Source organism: Culex quinquefasciatus, chromosome 1 (assembly GCF_015732765.1).
Source record: "Culex quinquefasciatus strain JHB chromosome 1, VPISU_Cqui_1.0_pri_paternal, whole genome shotgun sequence".
In the NCBI taxonomy this organism is placed as follows: Eukaryota; Metazoa; Arthropoda; class Insecta; order Diptera; family Culicidae; genus Culex; species Culex quinquefasciatus.
This window is the reverse complement of record NC_051861.1, coordinates 28152856-28179228: the sequence shown is the minus strand read 5'-3', so window position 1 is coordinate 28179228 and position 26373 is coordinate 28152856. Positions and strand designations below refer to the sequence as shown.

The 26373-nt window shown below is 38.4% G+C and overlaps 2 protein-coding genes across 5 annotated transcripts; one reads left to right on the top strand and one right to left on the bottom strand.

The window, feature by feature from the left end:
* Positions 1–1634: 1634 nt before the first annotated feature.
* Positions 1635–14209, top strand: LOC6042021 (ATP-dependent RNA helicase dbp2). 4 transcript variants are annotated; one of them, XM_038250327.1, is made up of 6 exons: positions 1635–1760; positions 1965–2141; positions 3704–3811; positions 4988–6067; positions 6349–6584; positions 13051–14209. In XM_038250327.1, exons 3-6 carry the CDS (start codon positions 3798–3800, stop codon positions 13536–13538), a joined length of 1818 nt encoding a protein of 605 aa, XP_038106255.1. In that variant the 5' UTR covers positions 1635–1760; positions 1965–2141; positions 3704–3797; the 3' UTR covers positions 13539–14209. The 4 variants fall into 4 exon arrangements, with proteins under 4 accessions (XP_038106255.1, XP_038106251.1, XP_038106256.1 ...); XM_038250323.1 differs by having other exon boundaries at positions 1962–2141; XM_038250328.1 differs by lacking the exon at positions 13051–14209 and adding an exon at positions 6843–7595 and having other exon boundaries at positions 1659–1760; positions 1962–2141.
* Positions 14210–18609: 4400 nt separating this feature from the next.
* On the bottom strand, positions 18610–24606 carry LOC6042023 (low choriolytic enzyme). The gene is made up of 2 exons (XM_001851135.2): positions 23926–24606; positions 18610–19019 (listed from the first exon to the last, which is right to left on the bottom strand). Exons 1-2 carry the CDS (start codon positions 24578–24580, stop codon positions 18748–18750), a joined length of 927 nt encoding a protein of 308 aa, XP_001851187.1. The 5' UTR covers positions 24581–24606; the 3' UTR covers positions 18610–18747.
* Between the last annotated feature and the right edge of the window lie 1767 nt (positions 24607–26373).

The following is a 26373-nucleotide window of genomic DNA, read 5'->3' as shown; positions in this document are numbered from 1 at the left end:
GGACCCGGACATAATTTTTACTGAAATATCTGAGATCCGGCCTCCAAAAAGTGTATAAATAACACTTAAGTGCTAATAACTTTTGATATGGTTGTCAGATCCTTAATGTTTTAAGCTCATTTGAAAGGTCTTTTGATTATCTAACTAACGATGGATCGCATGATGGACCCGGACATAATTTTTATTGAAATATCTGAGATCCGGCCTCCAAAAAGTGTATAAAAAAACACTTTAGTGCTAATAACTTTTGATAGGGTTGTCAGATCTTCAATGTTTTGGGCTCATTGGAAAGGTCTTTTTAATACCTTTCTGAAAATGTATACCATGATAGGGTTTCTTGCAAAAACCACCCTTTTTACAATCTTCCGGACATACGCCAAAATCGTTTTTTTAGCATAACTTTTGAAGTACTTAACTAAACTTGCTGATTTTAAAAAGAGGACCCAAAGACGGATCGAATGAGACTAATACGGTCAAAATCCGTTCATCCAGTCTGGAGATAATCGAGTGACATTTTTTTTGTCCACCCACCTACACACATCCACACAGACATTTGCTCAGAATGATTCTGAGTCGATAGGTATACGTGAAGGTGGGTCTACGAGGTCGAATTAAGAAGTTCATTTTTCGAGTGATTTTATAGCCTTTCCTCAGTAAGGTGAGGAAAGCAAAAAGTGTAATGTTGTTTACCAGTGTAGAAACAATCATGACCAGGGGGATGCTAAAGACCACCATCTTGGGTGATTGAGATTGATAACGCGCGCAAACTGCGCACAGTGACAACAAACATATTTCTTTTTTTAATAATTAACTTTTTGTTATAAGAATTACTGTAGTAAAAGTCAAATTACAAAGTAGTTAAGTTAAACGTTTCATGTGATAAAAGTACAACTTTAAATGAGGTCATCGGCCCGATGTGTGCTTAATAATCTCAACTTTAGAAGTTTATTTTGCAAATAAATTGATAAAACTCACCGAGTCCGTAGGCTTGAATGGGGAGGGCACCCAAACCTCTTTTATGCCAAGGAACCTTTCACCCCAGTGTTTGAACTGACGACCTTCAGATTGCGAGTCCAACCGCCGCCAGCGATTCCACCGGAGTAGGTTTGGTTTGGTGTGTTGTTTGTACTTGTGGCATGGAGACGACTCCTACACCTGGAATGACTTAACGGCCTAACAACCAAAGCCGGGACCGACATTTTACTTCCTCATCCGATGGAAGGTTGGAGCAGATGGGAATCGAACCCAGAATCATCCGCTTACAAAGCGGACAGCGTAACCATTCGGCCACGCACTGCCCCTTTTTTTGCATTAAAATGAAAAAAAAAAGTGATCAGATATGGTTTTTGATCGTGTTTTTTACCGTTCTACATAAAAATTTACATAGGGCTTTAGTACCCAATTCCTACCTAGTACTTTCTAAGCTTTGTGATAATAACTCAGAAATTAGGTACATGAAATGAACGTGTAGTTAATTTTTACCGTTTAGAATTTTTGCGATATTTTCAGTCGTCTTATCTTTCAAACCCCATCTGCCCTGCCCATTTCCAGCCAAACATTTCAGTAGAGCGAATGATATCGCAACAAACCGTCCATCTCTCTCACTCAAAACATGTTTTACTTTAGGTGTGAAAGAGATACTCTGTTGCTCTTGGACCCACACGAAATGTTTGCTCCCAACACCCGTCGAAAACATCGCACAGCACATTTTCCGTCGTATTCCTGTTAATCCATTCTCTTTCATTAGTAACCGTGGTTAGGTAAGCATCGCGTGTGCTTCTGAGTCAGAGGCCGCCCATCTTTCTGCACTACCTCCGGGGGTGTCCGCGGGTAGAAACAACCGTACTCTTCCCTTTTTTTTTAATTGTTCTACCGTGGGACCCCCTTCCCCTTCGTGGTCCCGGGAGGATGTTCAGTTCCGTGGTGAGGCGCGTACTAATCGCAGCGACTTCTGTTTGCAGCAGTTCCACGGCAAATTCCAAGAGTTCGCTTCTGTGTAGACGTTTTACGGCAAGCCTCTCCAACCGCTTGCTTCGACGACCGGAAGTCCAGTCAGCAGCAGGAAGTTACTCGCAGCTCCGGTTCTACAACCAGCAGGTTCCCGCACCAGACAACCCCGAGGGCAGCGACGACTTCGACATGTAAGTGGAGATTATCTGTTTTTTTTTGCGTCTTGAAGAAACATTTTCTGCACGTGGCGTTTCGTCATTTTTGATTTAGTTGCGAATCTTGTTACAAGCATCCTTAAAATGCTCACCAAATCTTCGAAAATCCTCAAATTTAACAAAATTTTCCACCTGAAAAATCAATTTCCTCGAAAAATCGATTGCAAGAGACAAGCAAAAATTTCGTAGAAGAAAAAAACGCTTGGTTAGGTTTCAAAATGGCGACCGGCTGTCGGCCTGCTTGCAGCAGCCAGTCAACCTCGTTTTTCAGTCACTTGCGAGAAAACGTGCCGGGCACCGATATGAGGATGACGTCATGAGGAAGTAAATTTCATACGATTCGCACACAAGCACAAACTGCTGGGGTGGAAGGGAACGCGTGGAAAGTGAAACACGTGCGCGCTGTTGCCAAGGCGACGGTGGCCCTTGAAAGTTTGAAGGGTTGTTGGGTGTGTGTGAGTGAAAATTTGTTTATGACGCCGATCAGCTGCGCCTACTTTGGTCGGGCAACAAGCTGATTGAAGGGATTTTAAGTGACGTCACGGAAAACCGTTACTTTGAGTGCGCGGAGGTGAGGGAATTTTGCCAAGTGAAGAGAGAGAGAGAGATAAGTTTAGATTGATGTAAAGAAATGCTAATTCCTTCTTTTTTACTATGTTTTTTTTTTTTTCAAATTGAGGAGAGACCCATAAACTTAAAAAAAAAACAAGAGTCTTAACATTTAAAAGTCGTTTAGAATACGATAGTTTTGCTACAATTTGAACTGCTCTCTTGGTACTTTAAGTAAACATCTGTGTTTGGGAAGTGTAGAAAATTGTGTTTGCTAGTTAACGTCGGTGTTAGGGAATTTGATACATTTTAGGCAGTTTACATGAGGTGTGAAAGGGACACACTCTTGTTTAAAAATGTTATGTGCCCTAATGAAATGGCAAGCATGAACTGTTGAGCTCATTCCTTTAATAAGACAACTATTCTTTCGTTTATGCTGACCTATGCTCACATCACTCAAGACTACCATGCCAACCGTAGGGTGTTCCTTTAGTCGTTCGCTGTGAGTTGTGGATTGCCTGCTTCACTAATGAAGTTTCGGCTGTGGAGGCATGCTTATTAATTTCTCGTCGCTCCATACCCTTAGTGACGTGATTGGAGCAAGGGCGTCTATCCGTAGTGTCCGTACAGCCGCCATGATACTGAACATATTTTATTAGGAACTTTTAAGGAATTCAGTGAATTTCAAACGTTGAATTTATATGATTTTAGCGCACAAATTCTGCACAATTCTGGTGATTGGTTTCAAATTTATTCCAGCAGGTGATTGGTATTTCACTTCTTTTCCATCAATCACACGTATTTTTGTTCTCCAAATCGCGAAATCTGCCAGCCTTATAAACAAAACTAGCACATTTCGACGCCCCATGGAGACGACATTTCATTAACCCACTTTTATATCCCTTATTTCTTTCCGTCTCCGGTTTGTCTCCCGTGTGCCTCTCTGTCTCTTTTTTTCTCTCGATCCCCCCCAAACCCAACGGATGTAGACTTTCTCAACGACGCTCACAACAACAACAATCAGAAGATTCACAACACATCAACAACAGCAACAACCCTTACAGAAACAATCAGCAACAGAAGATGCAGTTCGACAGGTAACAGATTGTAAATTTGAAGTGGGTATATTTGTTGTTGTTTTTTTTTTCCTTCACCCACCTACCAACGCACACACTTTCGGCTTGGAAATCCGTACAAGTCGACGAAATTGGCAGGCGCTTTGAGAGAGCCACAAAAAATAAAAAAACAAATCGATTTGTGTGTTTTTTCTACTCTTTCTTTCTCATTTTTGGGGTAGTTTGAACTGGTTGGTGGTGTATTTTTGTTGCAATTTTGAAGCTGAATCGAGCTGGTGCGTTCGACTCGGCTGGCACAGTTGCTTTCTCTTTTGTAGGAGGTGCTATTCTTCGACCTGTCGTCTCTCTCTATCACTCTGTTTGAACGTTGGATTTGAACCTCTGCTTCTTTGAGTATCTGTTATGTATGGTTTGGGTAAAGCGGCAGAAAAACGATCGGCAGAATTTGGAATAGCAGAAACTTCGATAGGCAAACAAATGAATGACAGAATATTATATGGCAGAAAAGATACATAAGCAGAACAATCAAAAGGCAGAAAAGTTAGGTGGCAGAAAGTGAGCAGTAAATTAAATGGCAGAAAGTTGATCAGCAGAAAAGTTAAATGGCAGAATAATGAATTCTCAGAAAAGTTGGCAGAATTATTGATTGGTAGAATAATTAATTGGCAGAAGAGTCGAATGGCAGAATTGTCAAATGGCAGAAAATTAATGGAAAAATGATGTTTTGCTCGCATTAGCTCGTAACAAATACTTTTCAAACTTCCAAAGTATTTGCTACGGTCTAATGCGAACAAAAACAATCTTGCCGTTAATTTTATGCCACTGACTATTCTGTCATTAAATTCTTCTGCCATATTATTGTTGTATCAAATAACTACTCTGCCATTCGATTCTTCTGCCAATTAATGATTCTGCCATACTGCTATTCTATCATTTTCTGGTGTACAACTTTCTGGTTTTAAATTTTTCTGTTGATCAACTTTCTGCCATTGAATATTTCTGCTCTTTAATTTTTCTGCCTTTCGAGATTTCGGCTCTTTGACTAACTCTGCCTTTTAATTTTCTGCCTGTTAGTTCCCTTTGTCCTTTTCTGCCATTTAAAATTCTGCCGATTGACACAACCTCCTTTATGTTGCCCGTTGAAAAAGGCTTGATGATTTAGGTCTAATTTCTTGTTTTCTGTTCTTTCTCACGCAGGGCTCCGCGATTCGAACGTGACGACTACAAGAAGGACTCGTACCGTGGCGTGAAGCGCACGGGCACGGAATTCAAGCGTCCGGCGGGACGCGATGGTGACCGCAACGGAGGCGGTGGTGGATTCCGCAGCGGAGGTGGCGGCGGCGGAGGAGGCCGCTTTGGGGGCGCAGGACGTGACGGGGGCGGTGGCCGCGACAAGTGGTCCATGGACGGCAAGCAGCTGCAGAAGATCAACTGGAGCAAGATGGAGCTGGTGCCGTTCAAGAAGGACTTTTACCGCGAGCATCCGGCCATCAAGAACCGTTCGTCCCGCGACGTGGACCGGTTTCTGGAGAAGCACGACATTACGCTGATTGGGCAGTGCCCGCGGCCGATTACGGAGTTTGACGAGATCGAGATGCCGGACTACGTGCTGAGCGAGATTGAGCGCCAGGGCTACCAGAGGCCGACGCCGATTCAGGCCCAGGGATGGCCGATTGCGTTGAGTGGACTGAACATGGTCGGCGTGGCGAAGACCGGATCGGGCAAGACGCTCGGCTACATGCTGCCAGCGATTGTGCACATCAACCACCAGAAGCCAGACCCGAACATCCGCGGACCGTTGGTGCTGGTGCTGGCCCCGACCCGTGAGTTGGCCCAGCAGATCCAGCAGGTCGCCACCGAGTTTGGCTCGTCGTCGTACATCCGCAACACGTGCCTGTTCGGCGGCTCCAGCAAGGGACCTCAGGCGTCGGATCTGCGCCGTGGCGTTGAGATCGTCATCGCTACGCCCGGTCGGTTGATTGATTTCCTGGAGAGTGGGACCACCACGCTGCAGCGCGTCACCTACCTGGTGCTGGACGAGGCCGACCGCATGTTGGACATGGGTTTCGAGCCCCAGATCCGCAAGATTCTGGAGCAGGTGCGTCCCGACCGTCAGATTCTGATGTGGAGTGCGACCTGGCCGAAGGAGGTGCAGCGATTGGCCCGCGACTATCTGGGCGAGTACGTGCAGATCAACGTCGGCTCGCTGGAGCTGTCCGCCAACCACAACATCACCCAGTACGTGAAGGTCATCGAGGAGCACGAAAAGAATGAACAGTGAGTATCGGGACAACCTTAGAGCAAAACTAGTCTAGTTGGCTTTACGAGCATAGAGTCGCTGGTCGGGATGATACGATACCGGTCCCACCAGTGCTTTCAAAACTGCTCGAAAAGGAAATCTCCTCTTTGGCACATACAAAACTCAAATGCTTCCAACGGTGCGTTTGCAGTGTTTTCGTGATGAGCGCCAAAGAGACAGATCGCTTTTGGGTCAAGCTTCCAATTCTACGCTGACAATATTGAAGATCCTCTACCAAAACCAAAAATTCCCTTTCCAGACTCGGCAAACTGCTGGACAACCTGCAGTCGCGCGGCAACCCCGGCAAGATCCTGATCTTCACCACGACGAAGCGCAAGTGCGACCAAATCTCGACCTACCTGCGCCGCTTCGGCCAGGACTCGGTCGGCATGCACGGCGACAAGAGCCAGCAGGAGCGCGAGCGCGCCCTCAACCGGTTCCGCAACTCCAACAGCTGCATCCTGGTCGCGACGGACGTGGCCGCGCGTGGACTCGGTAAGTTTTGAGTTTGACGACTCGCACAGATGAAGAACACCTGGGCAACTTGCGGCCAGCATCAGAGAAAAAAACCTAAACCGGCGACGGCAACCTTCGCGGCTAGAATCCTGCTCTCCCTGCTCCCCCCAAAAAAATCGAATCCCGCAGCTTGAAATCGCGCCAATCACGAACACCAATCACGAGAGATTCACGTACCGTTTTTCCCCTTTTTCTTTTCTCGTTTCTTTTTCTCCACGTTTTCTTTCTGCTTTTCAGAGGCCGGAACTTTTCGCGATGGGGATAGTCAAAAGACAGTCCGAGTGGCGCCGCAGTGGCCGGTGGACGACACGTCGTTGTTCGCCGCTGCCGCCGCCGTCGCCGCTCGCTTGCCATGCGCTGAGCATGCGGGAATCCGCCCGCACCACTTGTGGGACACTTTGCGCACGCCGGTGATTGCTGTTGGCTAATCAATTCACCGGAAGTGTACAACGGACACAAACAGAAACGCGCAAAGTGCAAGTGGGTTCGGAAACCTGCCATGGTTGAACCCGGGCCGTTGGTCCGGGACTCTGTGCTCACACTGCTCTCCACGCCCCCTCCCCAAAATCGTCCGTCCGCCCGTTTTTTTTTTAAGTGGGGAGAAGTGGAAATCTCCCCCCAAGGAGAGGGACAACCAGCGTTACGGCTGGTGTGCACGAAATAGTGGAGAGAGAGAGAGAGCAAAACACGGCAAGATGGCAAAATATCCTCATCCAACGAAGAAAAACATTCGGCCTCGCAGAATGAGAGAGGGGAGACGCGGGGGAATTTGGTTTTGCGGGGAAAACCGGGAGCTTTTGGGAGCCGAAAAGTGCACGACATTGAAAGAAAGGGCACCATCGATCAGCTTGCAGCGAATCGCTTCACCGCTAATAACGCACAGCACATCCAGATGTGAGAGGAACCGCTCCAGGAGGAACCAGGATCCAACCGAAGAAGCGATACAATTGTTGGCTGATTGATTGGTGCGCGCACAATTTCTACACGCGTGTGCTTTCGGCGGGGCCTCTAAATCCGCCTTCCGCGGAATGATGTCTCCGTTCCCTCAAGTTGCTCGCTTGTTGCGCATTTCTGGCGGGTTTCGGATCGGTCGCAATGGTTTGTATAAACTCTCTCAGCACGAACAGTTCGCTTAGGTTTCATTAGAGATCTCTCATTACTCACACAAGCCTCGAAGCAATAAACAGAGATCGAAAGGTCACACAGTTCCACATGGTTAGTTTGGCAGAAGGAAGCGATGAATTACGAGCATAGAGTCGCTGGTCGGGATGATGCAATACCGGTCCCACCAGTGCTTTTAACACTGCTCGAACAGAAAATCACAACCCTCTGGCACATACAAAACTCAAACGCTTCCAATTGGTGCGTTTGCAGTGTTTTCGTGATGAGCGCCGGGGGAACAACAACAAAAAATACAACAAAAAAAATGGTTTAATAACGTAGTTCATGATAGTTTAGTGCATCGAGAGGTATTCTAAAATTAAATGATGGTTTTGGAAAATACAAAATTTCCTTCGAAATTGTATGCATTCTTGTTGGGGAAGCGCTTTTTCGGTGGCCAATTTTATACATTCTTTTTCTGGGCCTCTCATCGGTCCCTGCAACACTTAAAAGAATTATCTTCTTTTCATAGTAAAACTATTTTGCCAATTTTGAAATTATAACAGAAACATGCTGAATCGTTCTCTTAGATTTGCTTAAAGGAAGATATAAGCGTGTGAAATATTAATCTTTTTTCGGAGTGGTATTCCAGTACCTTCGACTAAGACAAAGTAAAGTCGCTCAGGGCATCTCCAGCGCTGGGGTGCAAATCAAATTTGCACCCGGCTCATGAATACCGAGATCAAATTTGCCCCTTTGAAAAAACTCCGTCATCCCCACCGCTAGGGTAGCAAATTCGCCACCGAAACAAGCCCACCGCGGGGGGCAAATATGGGTTTTTATCATTTTTGTTCTCGTTTTTTTCATTTTTCGAAAATGTCGAAAGTTAAACCATTTGCTACCCGACTTGATTCCCACTAAATTTGCTCTCGAGTTTGCCCCCGAGTCTCCCACCGTGCGTAGCAAAGCAGGTATCAAATTTGATCTCAAGTACATCTGTAGAAGAAAAATATGTGTTCGGTACCTGTTGGGTACTCATTTTCTGATACCCGACAAGTACCGGCAAGCCGGAGGGCAACGTTTTGAATGCGTGTTTCGGAGATTTTTGTATGTCTGCTCTTGTGTATAATTCAAAAATTCCAAAATTCAAAAATTCAAAATTTAAAAATTCTAATATTTAAAAATTTAAAGATTCAAAAATTCAATAATTTAAAAATTAAAAAATTAAAAAAATTAAAAACTCCAAAAAATTAAAATTCAAAAATTAAAATGTTCAAAAATTTAAGAATACAAAAAGTCAAAAATTCCAAAATTCAAAAAGTCAAAAATTCGAAAATTTAAAAATTCAAAAATACAAAAATTCAAATTGATTTTTGTTGTTTTTTTTTTTTAATTTAAATAGCATTTTTTTATTTTTTCAATTTCTTTTTATTTTTTTTAATTTAAAATCTTTTGAATTTTTTTTTTATTTTCCATTTTTTTTTAATTAAAACAAAAATGATTTATTTGAATTTTTTTGAATTTGTTAGAATTTTTATGTTTTTTTTTTAATTTTTTTTATTTTTTTTCAATTTAGATTTTTTTTAAATTTTCTTTAATGTTTCTAAGTTTTTTTATTTTTTTTAATCTTTTTAAATTTTTTTCAATTTTTTTAAGTGTACCGGCAAGCCGGGGGCAACGTTTTGAATGCGTGTTTCGGAGATTTTTGTATGTCTGCTATTGTGTATGATTCAAAAATTCCAAAATTCAAAAATTCAAAATTTAAAAATTCTAATATTTAAAAATTTAAAGATTCAAAAATTCAATAATTTAAAAATTAAAAAAATTAAAAACTCCAAAAAATTAAAATTCAAAAATTAAAATGTTCAAAAATTTAAGAATACAAAAAGTCAAAAATTCCAAAATTCAAAAAGTCAAAAATTCGAAAATTTTAAAATTTAAAAATACATATATTCTAAAATACAAAAATTCAAATTGATTTTTGTTGTTTTTTTTTAATTTAAATAGCATTTTTCTATTTTTTCAATTTCTTTTTATTTTTTTTTAATTTAAAATCTTTTGATTTTTTTTTATTTTCCATTTTTTTCAAATTAAAACAAAAATGATTTATTTGATTTTTTTTGAATTTGTTAGAATTTTTATGTTTTTTTTTTTATTTTTTTTTTTCAATTTAGATTTTTTTTTTAATTTTCTTTAATGTTTCTAAGTTTATTTTTTATTTTTTTTTAATCTTTTTAAATTTTTTTCAATTTTTTTTAAGTGTACCGGCAAGCCGGGGGCAACGTTTTGAATGCGTGTTTCGGAGATTTTTGTATGTCTGCTCTTGTGTATGATTCAAAAATTCCAAAATTCAAAAATTCAAAATTTAAAAATTCTAATATTTTTAAAAATTTAAAGATTCAAAAATTCAATAATTTAAAAATTAAAAAATTAAAAAATTAAAAATTCAAAAATTAAAATGTTCAAAAATTTAAGAATACAAAAAGTCAAAAATTCCAAAATTCAAAAAGTCAAAAATTCGAAAATTTAAAAATTCAAAAATACATAAATTCTAAAATACAAAAGTTCAAATTGATTGTTTTGTTGTTTTTTTTTTTTTAAATTTAAATGTTGTTTTTTTTTTTTAAATTTAAATAGCATTTTTTTTATTTTTTCAATTTCTTTTTATTTATTTTTTTAATTTTTAAAATCTTTTGAATTTTTTTTATTTTCCTTTTTTTCAAATTAAAACAAAAATGATTTATTTGATTTTTTTTGAATTTGTTAGAATTTTTATGTTTTTTTTTAATTTTTTATTTTTTTTTCAATTTAGATTTTTTTTTTTAATTTTCTTTAATGTTTCTAAGTTTTTTTTAAATTTTTTTTAATCAAAAAAATAAAAAAAATATAAAAATTTAAATAACAAACCATAATCTTCACATTTAAATGAAAAAAGTGTTTTAAAAGGCATTTTACACTAGTTCAGTTGTTTTGCAATCATTAGTTTTCAAAAAATCTAAGATTTCATAAAAACCAAAATTGTATCGAAAAAAAAGATTTTGCATCGAAAATTTTCAAAAAATCTTAAGATTTTTTAATAAACCCAAACATGCTAAAAATGATTTTAAACGCAGGAGAATGTATTTCAATTTGATTTCAGCTGGTTGCACTTGAATTTTCATTGAAATTTTGAAGTTTATTGTAAAAATTTTTTTTTGCCCCCTGATTTTTCGGGCCAATTTTGAAGTGGGGGGTGACAAAAACTTTTAAAAATATTTGTACCAGCCTTATTTTTTAAAATGTTTTTTCAATTTGAATTTTTTAAATTATTTTTTTTTTTATTTTGTCATTTTTTTAATACATAAACATAAACGACATAAACTTTGAAAAATATTTGCAACGGCCTAATTTTTTTGTTTTTAATTTTTTTATTTTTTTTTCAATTTTAATTTTTTTTGATTTTTTTAACGTTTTTAATTATCTTTTAATTTATTTTTTTTAATTTAATTTTTTAAAATTTTGTCATTTTTGTATACATAAAAAAACTATTTAATTTTTTTTTTCATGCGTGATTCAGTTTTCCGTGCATCATTCCATTTGCCGCAGTTTGCCGCGGATAGCAAAGTGAAATCCCGAAGAACTGAGAGCAAATTTGCTACCGCGACAGGTACCGCGGTGGGGTTGACGTCGGGTGCAAATTTGATTTGCTTCGATGTTTGCTACCCGCGCTGGAGATGCACTCAAGCTTGTACGAAAACAGAGCTTTGATTTTCAGTTTTCGAGCCAAAGTTTAAGAGAAGCTCTTTCGATTAGACTTTGGAATCGATACAGTACTTGTTCGGTAACTGGGCTGAGAACGTAGCCAAGTTACCGAATGCTGCTCGCTAACTGGGCTGTACAAAAAATTACGAGGGGACCACCAATGCAGAATATTTTCCTGATGAAACTAAACGATAATAGTTACTCAAATTTGTTAACCATGTTTACATCTTATTTTTCATATAATTGTGACTTGAAATTTGTTTAATGCTTGAAAAATGTTTTTTTTTTAGCTTGTGTTGGTTTTTTGGGTCTCGTGGCGCAGGGGTAGCGGCTTCGGCTGCCGATCCCGATGATGCTATGAGACGCGGGTTCGATTCCCGCCTTATCCACTGAGCTTCTATCGGATGGTGAAGTAAAACGTCGGTCCCGGTTTCTCCTGTCTCGTCAGAGGCGCTGGAGCAGAAATCCCACGTTAGAGGAAGGCCATGCCCCGGGGGGCGTAGTGCCAATAGTTTCGTTTCGTTCGGTTTTTTGACGTTTGTCTGTTTTTTAACTGGGCTACGGCCCAGTTATCGAGTGTCCAGTTAAAAAGCAGCCCAGTTAAACAACGCCCAGCTACCGAACAACTACTGTATCTAAATATAAAAAAAGAAACACATTTTATTCTGGAACGACCTGTGCCCATGTAGGTCACTCAAGTCGGGATATCAAGACAGTCGAGAATTCGGCAAAATCTGTGAAAAATTGTGAGTTTGTGATTTTTTGTCATTAAGTCGGTAATTCCAAGCTTATTTAGGGGAACTATACCCTTTCTCAGTCTATTTATATTATCGGCCTATCAGCACTTTGATCATGAATTACAGCTTTCATGAAGTGTTTTTGACTGTTACAAAGTAATAAAATAGCTCGATACATCTGAAAATGTTCATTTAATAGCGGAAAACGATGAGAATGATGAGAATTAGTCTTACGGTTTAGAGTGATTAAAATGGTTATATTTCCACTACTTGTTTGAAAATTATTTTCCGGCTTCTGAATAATTTTAAAATATATATAATTTTCAAATTAATAACCCTCAATTCTGGAAACTGGAGCAACTTAACCTTAACCAAATGAGCTCAAATTTTCAGGCTAGCTTCACTTTAATCATTTTCATATATCCGTGAACCACGCTAGCCTGGCTGGAGGTAATAGTTTTTTTTTTTAAGTTTTGCGTGAGAAACTGCGCTATTTGTAATGTTAGCAGAGAACTACTCAACTGAAATATCAAATACGGCATCCATTCGCAGTTCATCGTAGCATCTAGGCGAAAGCCCCCTTGGAAGCTATCGATTCTTTTGCGATGCCAGATCAAACTCCTGTGGCATATGCTATGGCACTCGTGCTCGCTATCGTTTGTCATATATGTGTCCCTACACTATTTTCTGCCTTTCAAAATTCAAAACGTTGCAATTACAAACATCCTTCCAGTCTGCACACCAACCATGTGTGATCTGCTGCGACCTTCGCCACTCGGTCCATTCTCGTTCAACTCCTCAAAACTCACACCTTCAAAACAAACTAACTAATCATCCGTCTTATTTCCTCCGCCCCCTCCAAACAGACGTCGACGGCATCAAGGTGGTCATCAACTACGACTACCCGCAGCAGACGGAGGACTACGTGCACCGTATCGGCCGTACCGGACGGTCCAACGCTACCGGTGAGGCGTACACGTTCTTCACCTCGAACGAGCGCAAGATGGCCAAGGAGCTGGTGTCGATTCTGGAGGAGGCCAAGCAGGAAGTGCCCCCGGAGCTGCTCAAGTGGCGTCACATGGGCGGTGGCGGAATCAACCGGTACGGCAGCGGCGGCGGTGGCGGAAACCGCTTCGGAACGTTCAAGGGCGGACGCGGCGGAGACTTTGGCCGAGGCGGCGGCGGCAGTTACGGAGGCGGTGCGAAACGACCGTTCGGAGGCTCGTCCGGCGGTTCAAGCTACGGAGGCTCATCTTCTTACGGCGGCGGCAGCAGCAGCAGTAGTGGATATCGGAACGGAAGCTCCGGTGGAGGTGGCGGCGGTGGCATGAAGCACATAAAGTTTGACGACTAAATGTGCCGAATGGGTCCGTCTCTTATCTCTACTAGGTTTAGTTTCAATGTCTTATCTCTTACGATTCTTTAGATATTCTATTTAATTTATGCCAACCAATCAGCGGAGGAGTTTTGTTTTTAGCCTTTTTTACTGCAAGTTTGTGCGCTAGACAGAGTGCTTGCTTGCGAAGCAAACCATTCAGTAGTATTCGTTTTGAATAGTTTTTTTTGTTTGTTTTACTACAAAAATCCTCTCAACAAGCACTCCCGCAGGCACCGGCGCCCACCCACACAAACACTACTAGTACACCGTTTAGATGCGTAGAGATAAAAAGGAAAAAAAAAAGGTTGGAACGTCGTTTTCCTCCGAGATCGATCGCGAATAGTTTATTTTTAGGAGAGAAGTAGGAAGAACGCTGCACCCATCGCCGGGAAGAAGAAGAAGAAGAAGATAACCCTACTACTTGCTGTGATATCGCATTCAGTCGTGTATCACAATTTGAAAAACCCCACACAGACAAACACCGGCTCACACACACTCAGACACAAACTTTTGAACAAATGATAGAGTTGTTATTTTGAATTTCTGTAGTTTTTCTCTCCCTCACTCATGTTTTTGTTCGAAATGGCAATCATTTACCTACCAAATAACGCTGGATAGAATTTATCACAAACAAATTAACAAAAAAAGAAAACATTTGTCTACAAATAAAAAGCGAGCGGAAGTAGAGGGTGACATTCCGTAGGAAGTGTGTGAACCAGGCTTACCACAAATACAGATTTTTCAGCACAGACCCGAAACACAAACGAATTTTTTGTTACAGTTAAAATAAATTTGAGCAGTTTTTGTTAAATTGGCCAAAAAGATAAACATTGTTAGCATCTTCTGGCATGTTCAGTTTTTGGGAAGAATATTATTCTTTAAAGTTATACTCGATTGAGTGTTTGGTATGTGCCAAAAAAATCTGTATTTGTGGCAAGCCTGGTGTGAACCGCGCTCTGTTCCTCGATTGATAAACAAAGATGAAAAGAAAACTTACAAAAATAATACAAAGAAATTAATGAATAAAATCAGTATACTTTACAGCCAAACATAACTGTGCTTTTCACTTTGAAAGAATGAATATAATCCTAAAATATGTTCACAGCCATGCAATTCTCTACGAAATTGGTATGTTTTCTTCAATTTTAATTTTTGTATTTGGCGATATCGACATTAGAAAATGGTGGATTGTTTGGGTGAGACTAATGCACTATGGGGTATTTCCATATAAGCGAGCGGCCAAAAATATTTTTTTGTTTTTTTAGGACTTTTTTGTGTTGTTCGTACTTAGTATAATGAAAACAAATGAATTTTGATATTTTTCAAAAAAAAAGTTTAATTTTCGATTTTTTCATATATTTGAGGCCACATGCATTAAAGTGGTGAATTTTAATATTCGTGCTCTGTCTATTTGATGCACGGAATGGCGGTTTATGCTATGTTAAAGTTTCTGATTTACGTTCAATCTCCCTCCTTTTTCTTGAGTTAAAATCCACCTCTCTTTGAAGACCCCCTCCTCCAATTAAAATTAGATTTTTGCGGTGTTTTAGAATTTTAGACGGTTTATTTTATGGATTCTCGTCCACGTTTTTGGTTGATCCACTTGCAAAATTCACGTTTTCCACGATAAATTCTTCTAAATCAAAATCACTATGTAACCGATTGTCGTTAGATTACTTAAAATATGAACTTCTTCTATGGGCTTTTGTATATTTCGTTTTGAAGCTACAGAACAGCATGCGTAGTTTTTTCTCTGTAGTTTTTCCCTGAGTTGATCATGTGATGGTTCTGCAATGTTGTAATTCTTACAAATATACTCGAAAGCAGTTCTCACGTTTTCAGAATAGTGCTTCGTTATATCGTACAGGGACACTACGGTATTATTATCCATATTTTTAAAAGAACACAACAACTAACTGATATGAATATTCGAAGAATTGTTGCTGTTAAATACTTAGCATAGGTATTTCTAATTTTATTAAACGTACCTAAGTACCAACAAAGTCATGAATATCAAATCAATTCCAAAACATACGTAGCAGGTACGTCATTTCTGCCTCCGCAGGTAAATATTGTGATTTTAACCAAGCGTATGCGCGAAATCATTAATTTTCTTGCATGAATCAAAATGTTCAAAATGGCATAACTCAAAAAGTGCACATAAGTGCACTTTGAAATTTGGAGACAAGTTAGGACATGGTTCAAATTTTAAGCTGCAAAATTTTCAGATCGCACAAATGCACACAAAAAAAGTACTCCATTAACAAAGTTGAAAAAAACTAAATTTTAAATAAAAATCCATCTTTTTTGATTTTTATTTTTTTTTTAGCCTGTAAAAGTGTGTTTTGTAAAATGTTATTGAAAAGTTGAATCAATTACCTTTCTGAATATATATAATGATGCAGGAAAAAATACATAAACAGCACCACAGTACAACTATGAAAAATAATCATTTTTTTGTCAAAAAACATGTTTTTTCTTACCATTTTCGCCTTTGAAGGTCTGCAATTCAGTGAATTTTGAACCTACAACTTTCAAACTCCGGATTTTTCTTAGTTAGAATGTTGTTGAAAAAAATACCAAAAAAATAATTAGAGTATGTCGGTTTTTCGATTTATGGCCGCCTGAAACCCCATAGTGTAATGGTACGTTCGTTTGAGGGCTAGTTCCGCACTGAGTGCCGAACTCAGAGCTGTTAAAGTGTTCTTTTGAAGAAACTCGCGCTAGTTCCGTACGAGTTTCGCCGCCATCTTGGAGCTGAAACACTATAGTGCCGCACTCGATGTTTTTTTCAGTTTTTTTGCGAGTTCCACGCACACTGAGAAATGACGTTCGTTTGAACCAAAACTGGCACCGACGAGTTGGCCATCAGTGCCGCACCGGCTGTTCAAGCGAACGTACCATAAGAAAATATCAATTTTCCTGTTTTTAAATCATTGCATGGCAATATCTCAGCAACTAAGGGTCGTAGCAACAAAATATAGAGAATTTTCTCAGCTCTCCAAAAATCTTTGTTTCAAAGGTGAGCAAACATGGCCACTAATTTTAAAATATGAGCAAATGCGATTATTTGTAAAAAAGCTACCTAAAAATGGCTTTAATTTGAAAACGGTGCACTTAATCAAAATTTCACTGAAGTGCTTTTTGAAGTTGAAATTTTTTGCAACGAATACTTTAAGTTTTTGTAAAAATCCGTATTGATTAAAAAATTCATAACTCGATCAGAGTTTTTTTGCCCGTTCTGGAATTTCTAAAAAGTTGACTCCTAAAACATATCTCGAGTTTTTATTGAAAAGGTCCAATAAACCAAATTTCCAGTTTTTGCTTTTTGGGTGTTTTTCAAACCGCCTTGAGTCAGGGGTATCAAAAAACACCCAAAAAGCAAAAACTGAAAATTTGGTTTATTGGACCTTTTTTTAAAAAAAACTCCAGATATTAGAAAATAAAAAAAATAAAATAGTGTTTTTTTTGCAAGTCAAGTTTTAGTGACAAAAAGTGAAATTTAAAATCACTAAAAAAAATTTACCTTGTATCATTTTTTTCAGTGTAGTCCTTATCCATACCTACAACTTTGCCGAAGACACCAAATCGATCAAAAATGCCTTCAAATTATACAAATTGCTGGAGAATTCGCAAACGTCGGCGAGAACCATTTTCCACCGAAATATCACAACAACTTTTCCGGAATTGTCGTTTGTTTCTAAGATTTTTGGGAAAAACTGATTCTCCTCATATCAAATTAAATTTCTTGCCACTACTCGTACAGCGCCATCTCTGAGAAATTTCGCCGCGGCGGTTACCCAACGACAATGGAACACCTGAAGGCATGTTTCTCACTTCTACCGCTAGGTTCGCATAGTTGAAGAGCGATTACCCTCTAGCGGCAGTTAAACGAAACTTGAATTAAACCATAGATGGCGGCACTGTTGTCGAAAGTGGTTACCGTACTGAACCTTATATTGGAATAATATGATTTTTAAAATTTTTATTTATTTTTGATTGTTTTAACACTTTTATTAAGAATTTAAATTTCTTGCATTATATTATATAACTAGACATAGTTTTTCATGCTTTAAATTAATATAGCGTTGTTTTCCGGAGTTTTTTTGAATAACATATACATTCCAAAAATAGGTCCTTGATTGTTCTGTTATGTTTATAAATATTTGTCAAAAATCAGCTGTTGTTGATGTTTTTATTTTGAATCCTGGAAATTTGTCTTCGACAAAAGCGAACGCCGTCGGAATTTGCGAAATCTTTCCGAAAGCAACCCATTTTGGAACATGGACCGTTGCCAAATCTGTAACCAGCCAGCTACCCGCCAGCTCCGGTCTTCGTCAGCAGCCAAGAAGGGCATCCAAACCATCACCACTTGTGGTGCAGTGGTGCCGCCAATGCACCGTAGTCCGCGCCGGATAATTATTTGAGCCAAAACCAGTTATTGAATTGAAAAAATATATATATTTTCTTGATTTGTGTGCAACTACGTCAAGAACCAAGATTGTTTACTTTTTACTCTTTGGTGTGACAGTCTTGGTCTGACAGATTTAGTCTGACAGCTTTATCATGGATATTGGTCTGGTCTAGGCGAAGGAACACCCTCCTGAGTACACCCGTTGAGAAACGCTGCACTGTAGCTGAATATCGCACATGGCTGAGTTCGTTTTTGCATTTTTTCATACGAATTTTTCAGTTCAGTCGAACTGAAAAATTCGAATGAAAAAGTGCAAAAACGAAATTAGCCAAGAGCCTTTTTCAGGTTAAAGTGTAGTTTTGACGATCAAAGGCTGCGTACTTTCTCGTGAAGTCTGTATTAGAAAAGGATCCGTGGGGCCATGTAGGGACCTTAAAAAGGTAGACTGATCGATGAGAATTTGCCGTATTCCATCGAGTATTTGCCTAAACACCCGGCAAAACTTGGCAGTGTTGCTAAGCACAAAACATACGTTGCCAGACCGATTTAGTAAAGTTTGGCCAGTCTCCTTATTTAGGGCCACGGTGTCATCTTTTCTTTGAAAAATAAAAAAATATAACGATTATTTTTTTTTATTATGATCATCGTTTACTATTTGTGATTCGCCAACAATAAATACTAAGCCTACGGTGAATGAAACTCACATTTCAAATCAACATCTTCAGAAATGGCACATTTGAATCCGCATTCAACTCCAACTAACCCATCGCGTCAAATGCCTAAGGTTTTGCACAGATTGTAGTACTTTTTGCTCAACCTCGGGTTGTCCAGACACTCGTACAGATCGTTGATCTTCAGGCAGTCGGTTTTGCTGAGGGCTTGCCGCTGGCCCAGCTTGATGCCCGGCATCTTGGTTTCGATGGTGGGTTTACCCTTGCCAACACTGAAATAGCTTTTTCCGTAGTGCATAATGCTGTTGTAGTCGTACTCGAAGCTGTACGTAGTGTTTTTCAGCGACTGCTTCTCGAAGTTGGACTTGAAAGCTGCGGGGAAAAGGGAGAGAAGACATGATCAAAAAGATTTTTTTTTAATATTTATGGTACTGCAAACTGAGGAGCTGAATATTTTTATGTCGACTGACTAACTCTGTTGTTCTGGCGTCGGTTCTGATTGGGTCAAAAGTATCAACTTTTCGAGCTCGCCACATGTGTCCCGATTCGATAATGTTATGAAATTATTGATGTTTAACTTGTTATTGACAATACAAACCAATTAAAATTGGACTTCAGCTGCCAAGGAGAGGATAGTTAATTAACTTGTTCGATTTTCTAGAATGCCGGAGTTAAAAACTTCTCTTTTTAAGTAAATATAATTAAAATGTTTAAAAATTCAAAACAAATAATAATCAGCGGCTGAAGAGATAACATTGAAAATAAATAAAAAGAAATCCAACATTATCTTCAGATGAATGCGGAAATTTATAAATGAATCGGAGTTTATTTTAGCAACTTCCTCCTTGTTTATTCTAAAAACACAATCACCGATTTTCAATGTTAAAGATTAACACATTCGTGAACTTTTTGATCATCTCTAGACTCGAAAATTTTAAATTTCACGGGGACCTCAATTTCAAAACACCAAGTTTCACGGAACGTGAAAAATGTTAAAATAACTCTGAAAATCTTATTTCACCTAGTTTATGGGGTTTATGGATGGGCTTTAAATATATGTATTTTGAAATAAAAGGCATGCGTATGCTCATTTCTCATTTGAACTGCTTTTTTTAATATTCGACTTATAAAGTTAAAACGTTTTCGCTGATTTGCTTCATTTTATTGAATTTCATTTGCTGGCAAGATTTAACAATCTTGTCCGGTAAAAATGAGTGAAATATTTTGATTTTATTTGCGACATTTAGCAAATTAACATTTTTTTTAAAGTTTTTTTTCCTTTTCAAATTTTAAATTTTTAATCAAACGTAAAAAATAATTTAATTTGTAACAAAATCATTTTTTTATACAAAATGGAAACAAAAACAAAAAAAGTAGTATTTTTTTAACTTTCACGAAAATTATCCAAATATCAAAAATCGTTAAAATTAAACAGGACTTAGAAAAAATCTGTATAGTTTTTAAAAGTTGATTTTAAAGTTATCATTTTATTTTTTATAAAACAAATCATGCTTCTTTTAATTCCTTTTGAAACTTTAACTTACTAATAAAATAACAGTAACATTGTTATTGCAGCGAATGAAAATATTACTAAACTTAGTAAGTTTCTAAAAACAATGAAAAATCTGAACAATTCTTCAAATGTTGCATATCAAGCTTTTTAATTGAAAACTAATAAAATTTACTTAAATAGTCTGTATAGATGAAATATTTATTATGTTGTTATTTTGAAAAACAAACGTGATTTGAGAAAATTGATAAACTTAACGAATTTCACGCCGTCCAGGAAATCGTCAAAAATCACTAACCCTATGTTAGTAATTGAACAAGGGTATTCACTCTCCTAACATCTACAGTAGTTCATAACATTATGTTTATTCCTATTTGAGTTAGATAAATCATTTTGAGAAAATCGTTTCAGTTTCACACAAACATAAAATTTCACGGGATTTCGCGGAAAAAGCCAAATTTCACGGATTTCACGCTGTCCGCAAAATCGTCAAATTTCCCACACCCTAATCATCTCGCATACAGTCATGCCCTGGTTTTGCACTGCCCCGGTTTTGATTCGTTCAGCTGCCTCGGTTAAGCACGGCCCACTGCTTTGGGAGCGTTCTTTTACTACGTAACGCAGTAGGGGGGAGGGAGGGGGGTCGGAGGCCGTGTTACGCTCCATACATTTTTTTTTAATTTGTATGGAAATTTTGTTACGAGGGGGGCGAGGGGGTCTAAAACACGATTTTTTGCGTCACGTAATAAAAGAACGCTCCCTTAACTGAAGCACAGAGCTTATGGGATTTTGGCTATATGGGAGACATTGGCTATAATCCTATGAAAAATCATGCAAACATCATCAAATTATAGTGTTTTGGAGTCGGGATGATGGCAGATAACCAATGCAATTATAATTACATGAAAATTTTCACAAAAATACGTAGTTTTCCTGTATTTTGAAAATTTTTGAAAAAATACTCAAAATTTCAATATTTTGCAATATAGGTATCAAATACCCCAATCATTTTTTCATACATTTCGAATGTAACAACAACATTTTTTGAAAATACTAAAAAAAAATCACAAAACTAAGTGTTTTCGAAAAAAGTACTCAAAATTTGATTTTTTCACAATATGGGCATCAAATGATCGGATTTTTTTTAATGAATTTCGAATGCAATAACAGTATTTTTTGAAAACACTCATCATTTTCACAAAACTACGTATTTTTGAATAAAATACTCCATATTTCAGTTTTTCACAATACGCTCAAACGATTTTTTCATACATGTCAAAAGCTATAACTCCATTTTTTTTGAAAATACCAAAAATTTCAGTTTTTTACAATATGGGCATTAAATGATCGGAATGTTTTCAAACATTTCGAATGTAATAACAACATTTTATGAAAATACTAAAAAATTGCACAAAACAACGTATTTTAGAAACAAAGACTCAATGTTTCTTTTTATTTCAATATGGGTATCAAATGATCGGAATTTGTTCATACATTTCGAACGACCCAAAAATATAAAAATAAATCACAAAACTACGTATTTTCATAGCATAGCAAAACATTGGTGTCTACCCGTAGCTGCTACTTCGTTATTAACCAGAACCCCCAAACATTGCTCCGTGGACCACAGATGAAAAGTAGGAACAATTTTCAAAGGTCCCTATCGTGCTGATCAATACCGACGCCGGCCACGACCAGAGGTAAGACACGGGGAAGTGGATGGGAATGTTAGCCGATACTTGAGTGATGGGACCGTTAAATCAGCTGCGTCTCCGACAAAGTATCACATGAGTTTTGAGGGGTTAGTAAGATGGGTATGAGGTCAGGATTCACTGTGGTAGGTGATGCGACCATGAGCAATTTGTTTATCGGTTGAAATTTTAAAAATCTTAGGCAGCCGGCTGCGGAAAGATACCTATCTAGGGATTTAAATATAGTATTAATTCGACCGCGATTCTCCAGAAATTCTCCGTCGGCGTGCCTTCCGATCAACGGTGCTGTAGGAAGGGCTTCATTCATTAAAATTATTTTATATCATAAGCCATAAAACATATCCGTCGACGTGCCTTCCGATCCTCGATGATATGGAAAGGACTTAATCCAGCAATACGACTTGCTTGTCTCAAAAAACAAAAATCGGATCGTTTCTATCGAAAACTTTATAAAGAGAACAAAAGTAAAATTCATCGGCCAACGAACGCGTGAACAAAAAATAAATGAAAAAAGAAGAAGAACAAATCCAATCATCCCATGTACACAAATAGCGACACAAAAGAAACGGAAAATAACACGAAAAAAAACAGGACTGCGCGTCCCACAAGCACCGCACTACTCAAATCACAAAACTACGTATTTTCGAAAAAAATACTCAAAATTTCAAAGTTTCAAAATTTATACATTTGAAATAACAAAAAAAATCTGATCATTTGTTACCCATATTATGAAAAACTGAAAGTATTTTTTATTCAAAATATGTTGTTTTGTGAAAATTTTGAGAATTTTTAAAAAAATGTGTTATAACTTTTGAAATGTATGAAAAAATCGTTTCAGCGAATTGTGAAAAACTGAAATTTGTAGTATTTTTTTTTGAAAATACGTAGTTTTGTGAAAATTTTGATTATTTTCAAAAAATGCTGTTGTTACATTCAAAATGCATGAAAAATCCTATCATTTGATACCCCCTCTTTCCCTCATTTGCGTTGGCATTTCATGATTTAATTTTCGAAATTGCTGTTGATTTTTTTTTCGGTGGCAAATTTTATTATTATTTTACATTTAAATGCAGACATTTTTTCATCTCGGTTTAAAAATAAAACTATAGTTTAATCGGGGTCCCAGATGGTCCCGCGGTGCCATTTTTCGAGACGAGATTTGTCTGATCACGCCTTCCGTCGGACGGGGAAATAAATGTTGGCCCCGGTCTAACCTCGAGGTTAGGTCGTTAGCTTAGTCCAGGTGTAGGCGTCGTCTTCCTGGGTCCTGTCTCGATGGAGTCGATGGTAGGCAGTTGGACTCATTATCCAAAGGTCGTCAGTTCGAATCCCGGGGTGGAGGGAAGCTAAGTGTTAAAAAGAGGTGTGCAATTGCCTTAACAATTAAGCCTTCGGACACTTAGTTTCGTGTAGGAATCTCGCAATCGAGGACGCCAAGGCAATGCAGTTTGATTTGACTATTGTTTTATAAATTCATAATTTGGCAGTTAAAATTTGGCCCATTTAGGTCTAAATGTTGTAATTCTACAATAAGATTTATAAATTCAACCTTCGAAAAAAAAAATAATTAAAAAAATTGGTAATTTATTTAAATATCTACAACTTTGCAAGAACAAGTTAAATCACCTCATACACATGGCGAAATCCGGTCTGCAATCTGCTTAAATCACCGTTTCCAAGCGAAGCGATGCAAACTTTGCCGAAAACACCAAATCGATCAGAAAATTTCTTGCCGTTCATTTACATACCATGTTTGTATGGACAGACGCCAAAATTGATGATGCAAAGTAACTTTTTTGGTAGTAGGAAATCTCCCACGAAGTTTTCCCCGAATCAAACAATACAAACTAAAATCTCTCTCGAAATTGGACGATTCAATATCAAGTTTGATTCTCGTTGCTAACTGTCTATCGTTACTTTTTAATCTGTTGAAGTAGTTAATTTTTTGTTAAAATATCGCGTTAGTTTGATGGGGAGCCTTTATCAAGCTATATTATCCCAGTGACTTCAATTACCAAAAACGACGAACCCGAATTCAACCTTTCACTGCACTCACCCGGAATGATATTGTCCCAGTGAATTTTCACGAACCGATCCCGGTCTGCTCGTGACTGCTCGTGAAAGATACCAAGCGCGTGCATCAGTTCGTGCATGGCCCGTCCCTCGTGGCCCAAACAGTTGACACTCTGATGGTCCGGTGGCTGCAGTGAAACGATCTGGGTGCCGCCGGTTTTGCCCACGTAGCTCCAGCATCCTTTCGGATATTTGATGGGCCAAATCAGCAGAAAGTCCTTATCGCGTCCGTTCCAGGGCACAAAATTAACGCAGGTCATAAAGTTGAGCGTCCGGATGGCCTGCCGGATGGTGACCTGGTCATCGATGTCGTACAGCGGACTGATGGCGTACGGGACGGTTCCGTTTGGCCAGCGACGTTCCGGAAACACGTCCCACTTGAGGCCAACCCGCCAGTACTTGTACATGTCGTTCTCCATGGCCATATCGCCCTGGAACAGTCCCGGCGTCACTTCCGGGTCCTGGTCGGAGTCCAGAAGGTACGACGACTGCTCCTCCACGTCGATGCTGTCCGGAACCGGCGGGTTGAGCACGTCCGGGATCTTCGGGAATATTATCGCCCCACAAACGAGCCTCGCCGGCAGCAGCAGGCAGATCGCGGCCACAAAAACGACGGGGTGCCAACGAAAGTTGCCCATCACTTGGGAGAAAAGAATTGCGCGTTTACTCGAACTTTTGAAGTGCGTGGAGTTGGTGGAAGAAATTTTGAACCAAACCGAACCGAAAGCACGCCGCTGACCAACTGAAAGAGAAAGAAATTCCTGTTCCGGCCTGGGTCACGTCGCTTGCTTCTGGGTCCCCACCGAGAGCGCGCATGTTCGTCATCATCGGCATATTGCTACTTTTTTGCTTGTTGAGAAATAAGTATTACAATCGAACTTTACATTTTTTTGAAGAAATCCAATAAAAAAGTAACATAAAATCACAGGCTGACTGAAATAATATATTTACCAGATTTATTTCATTTCGAATAAGAACACTTTTTAATAGATGTAGGTTTTTTTTCAAAATTTATTTTCCCTTATTTCCCCCCTCTACTCAGCTAGCAAAATTTTAACTAAGAAACATGTACCCTACCTCTATAGGCTTATTAATTGATCTCAGTTGAAAGGATCTCCAAATCTCGGAATTCTAATGTTAAATTCTTAAATTCTAATAAACACTAATTGAATTGAAAAGAAAACTTTTAGATTCCCAAAAAAGAGTCCACGTGGTTTATGGATGGTCCCTGTTACTAAACATTAGATTACGGTTTTTCGAAAAAAAAAAAAACTGTGTCAAAACTCAAATTACTCAATTCAAATAACGTCATGATTCGAATTCCCGGACGCTTCGAAACCCGGACACTTCATTTTGTTTCATCAATTATTTGAATATAAGTTCGCATTATGAATGCCAAAACTGTGTTATTTGATGAACTCCAACATCAACTTTCATTTAAAGTTTGTTTGATCGCTGTAGTTAATGCCAAAACAATTAAATACAATAAAATTATAAGTTTACCAAAAATGCGAAACATTTCACTTGAAATATTTCATATGCGTTCGAAGCACCGGGAAGGCAAAGCAGAAATTTATGGTTTTGATTTCCTTAAATTCTAGCAAATGTTTATATAAACTATCGATTGTTTTGATGTTATCAGCTTATTTGAGACCTAAAGAATGCCATTCACTAACATTTCAGTCCAAATTTGTGCGATTCATAAGTAAAATCGAGTGTCCGGAATTCGAAGCAAAAGTGTCCGGATTTCGAATCAGCTTTTATCAGTTTCCGGGATTCGAAGCACAACAAGTCATTTTAATTTTAAAATTCTGATTAAAAATTGTTAGAAAAGACGTATTTTTCATGCATTTTATTGAAACTGACTGTTTATACTACATCCTAATGATATTTCTACATTTCCAACTTATTACATGATTTTTTGCCAGCTATAACAAAAATGATATGTTACTAAGTGTCCGGATTTCGAATCATGACGTTATGAAGTTTGAAGCAACATGAGCATTTCACCCTCAATCTTGAGCCGCGAGTGGAAGTGAAAGTACAAGCCGTGCCAACCCGCTGGGCGCCACCGCCTACTACTCTCGGGCCTCCAAGACCTTCTGTCTCTCTATTTGTCTTCTTCAGTCCCGAGGGGCGGCCGGCCTGCTGCGATTCCAATCTTTTGGTCGCCCTCGCCGTTATGCGCAAAATGAGACTCCGCGAGCTGGCACTCGTTTTGCATTGCCAATTAAACTGGTTTTGGGGAGGAAATAGTTTAAAGATAGAGAGAGAGAGAGAGAGGAAGCCAAATGTCGATTAAAAAATGTAGTCGTAACGATGACGCCCAGTTATGATTTGTGGTGGTCACGGGCTTAATCGACTGGTGAGCAAATTATGTTCAAAGTAACTTTTTAAAAGAACGGATAATATGAGTTTTAAGGGGGTCTAA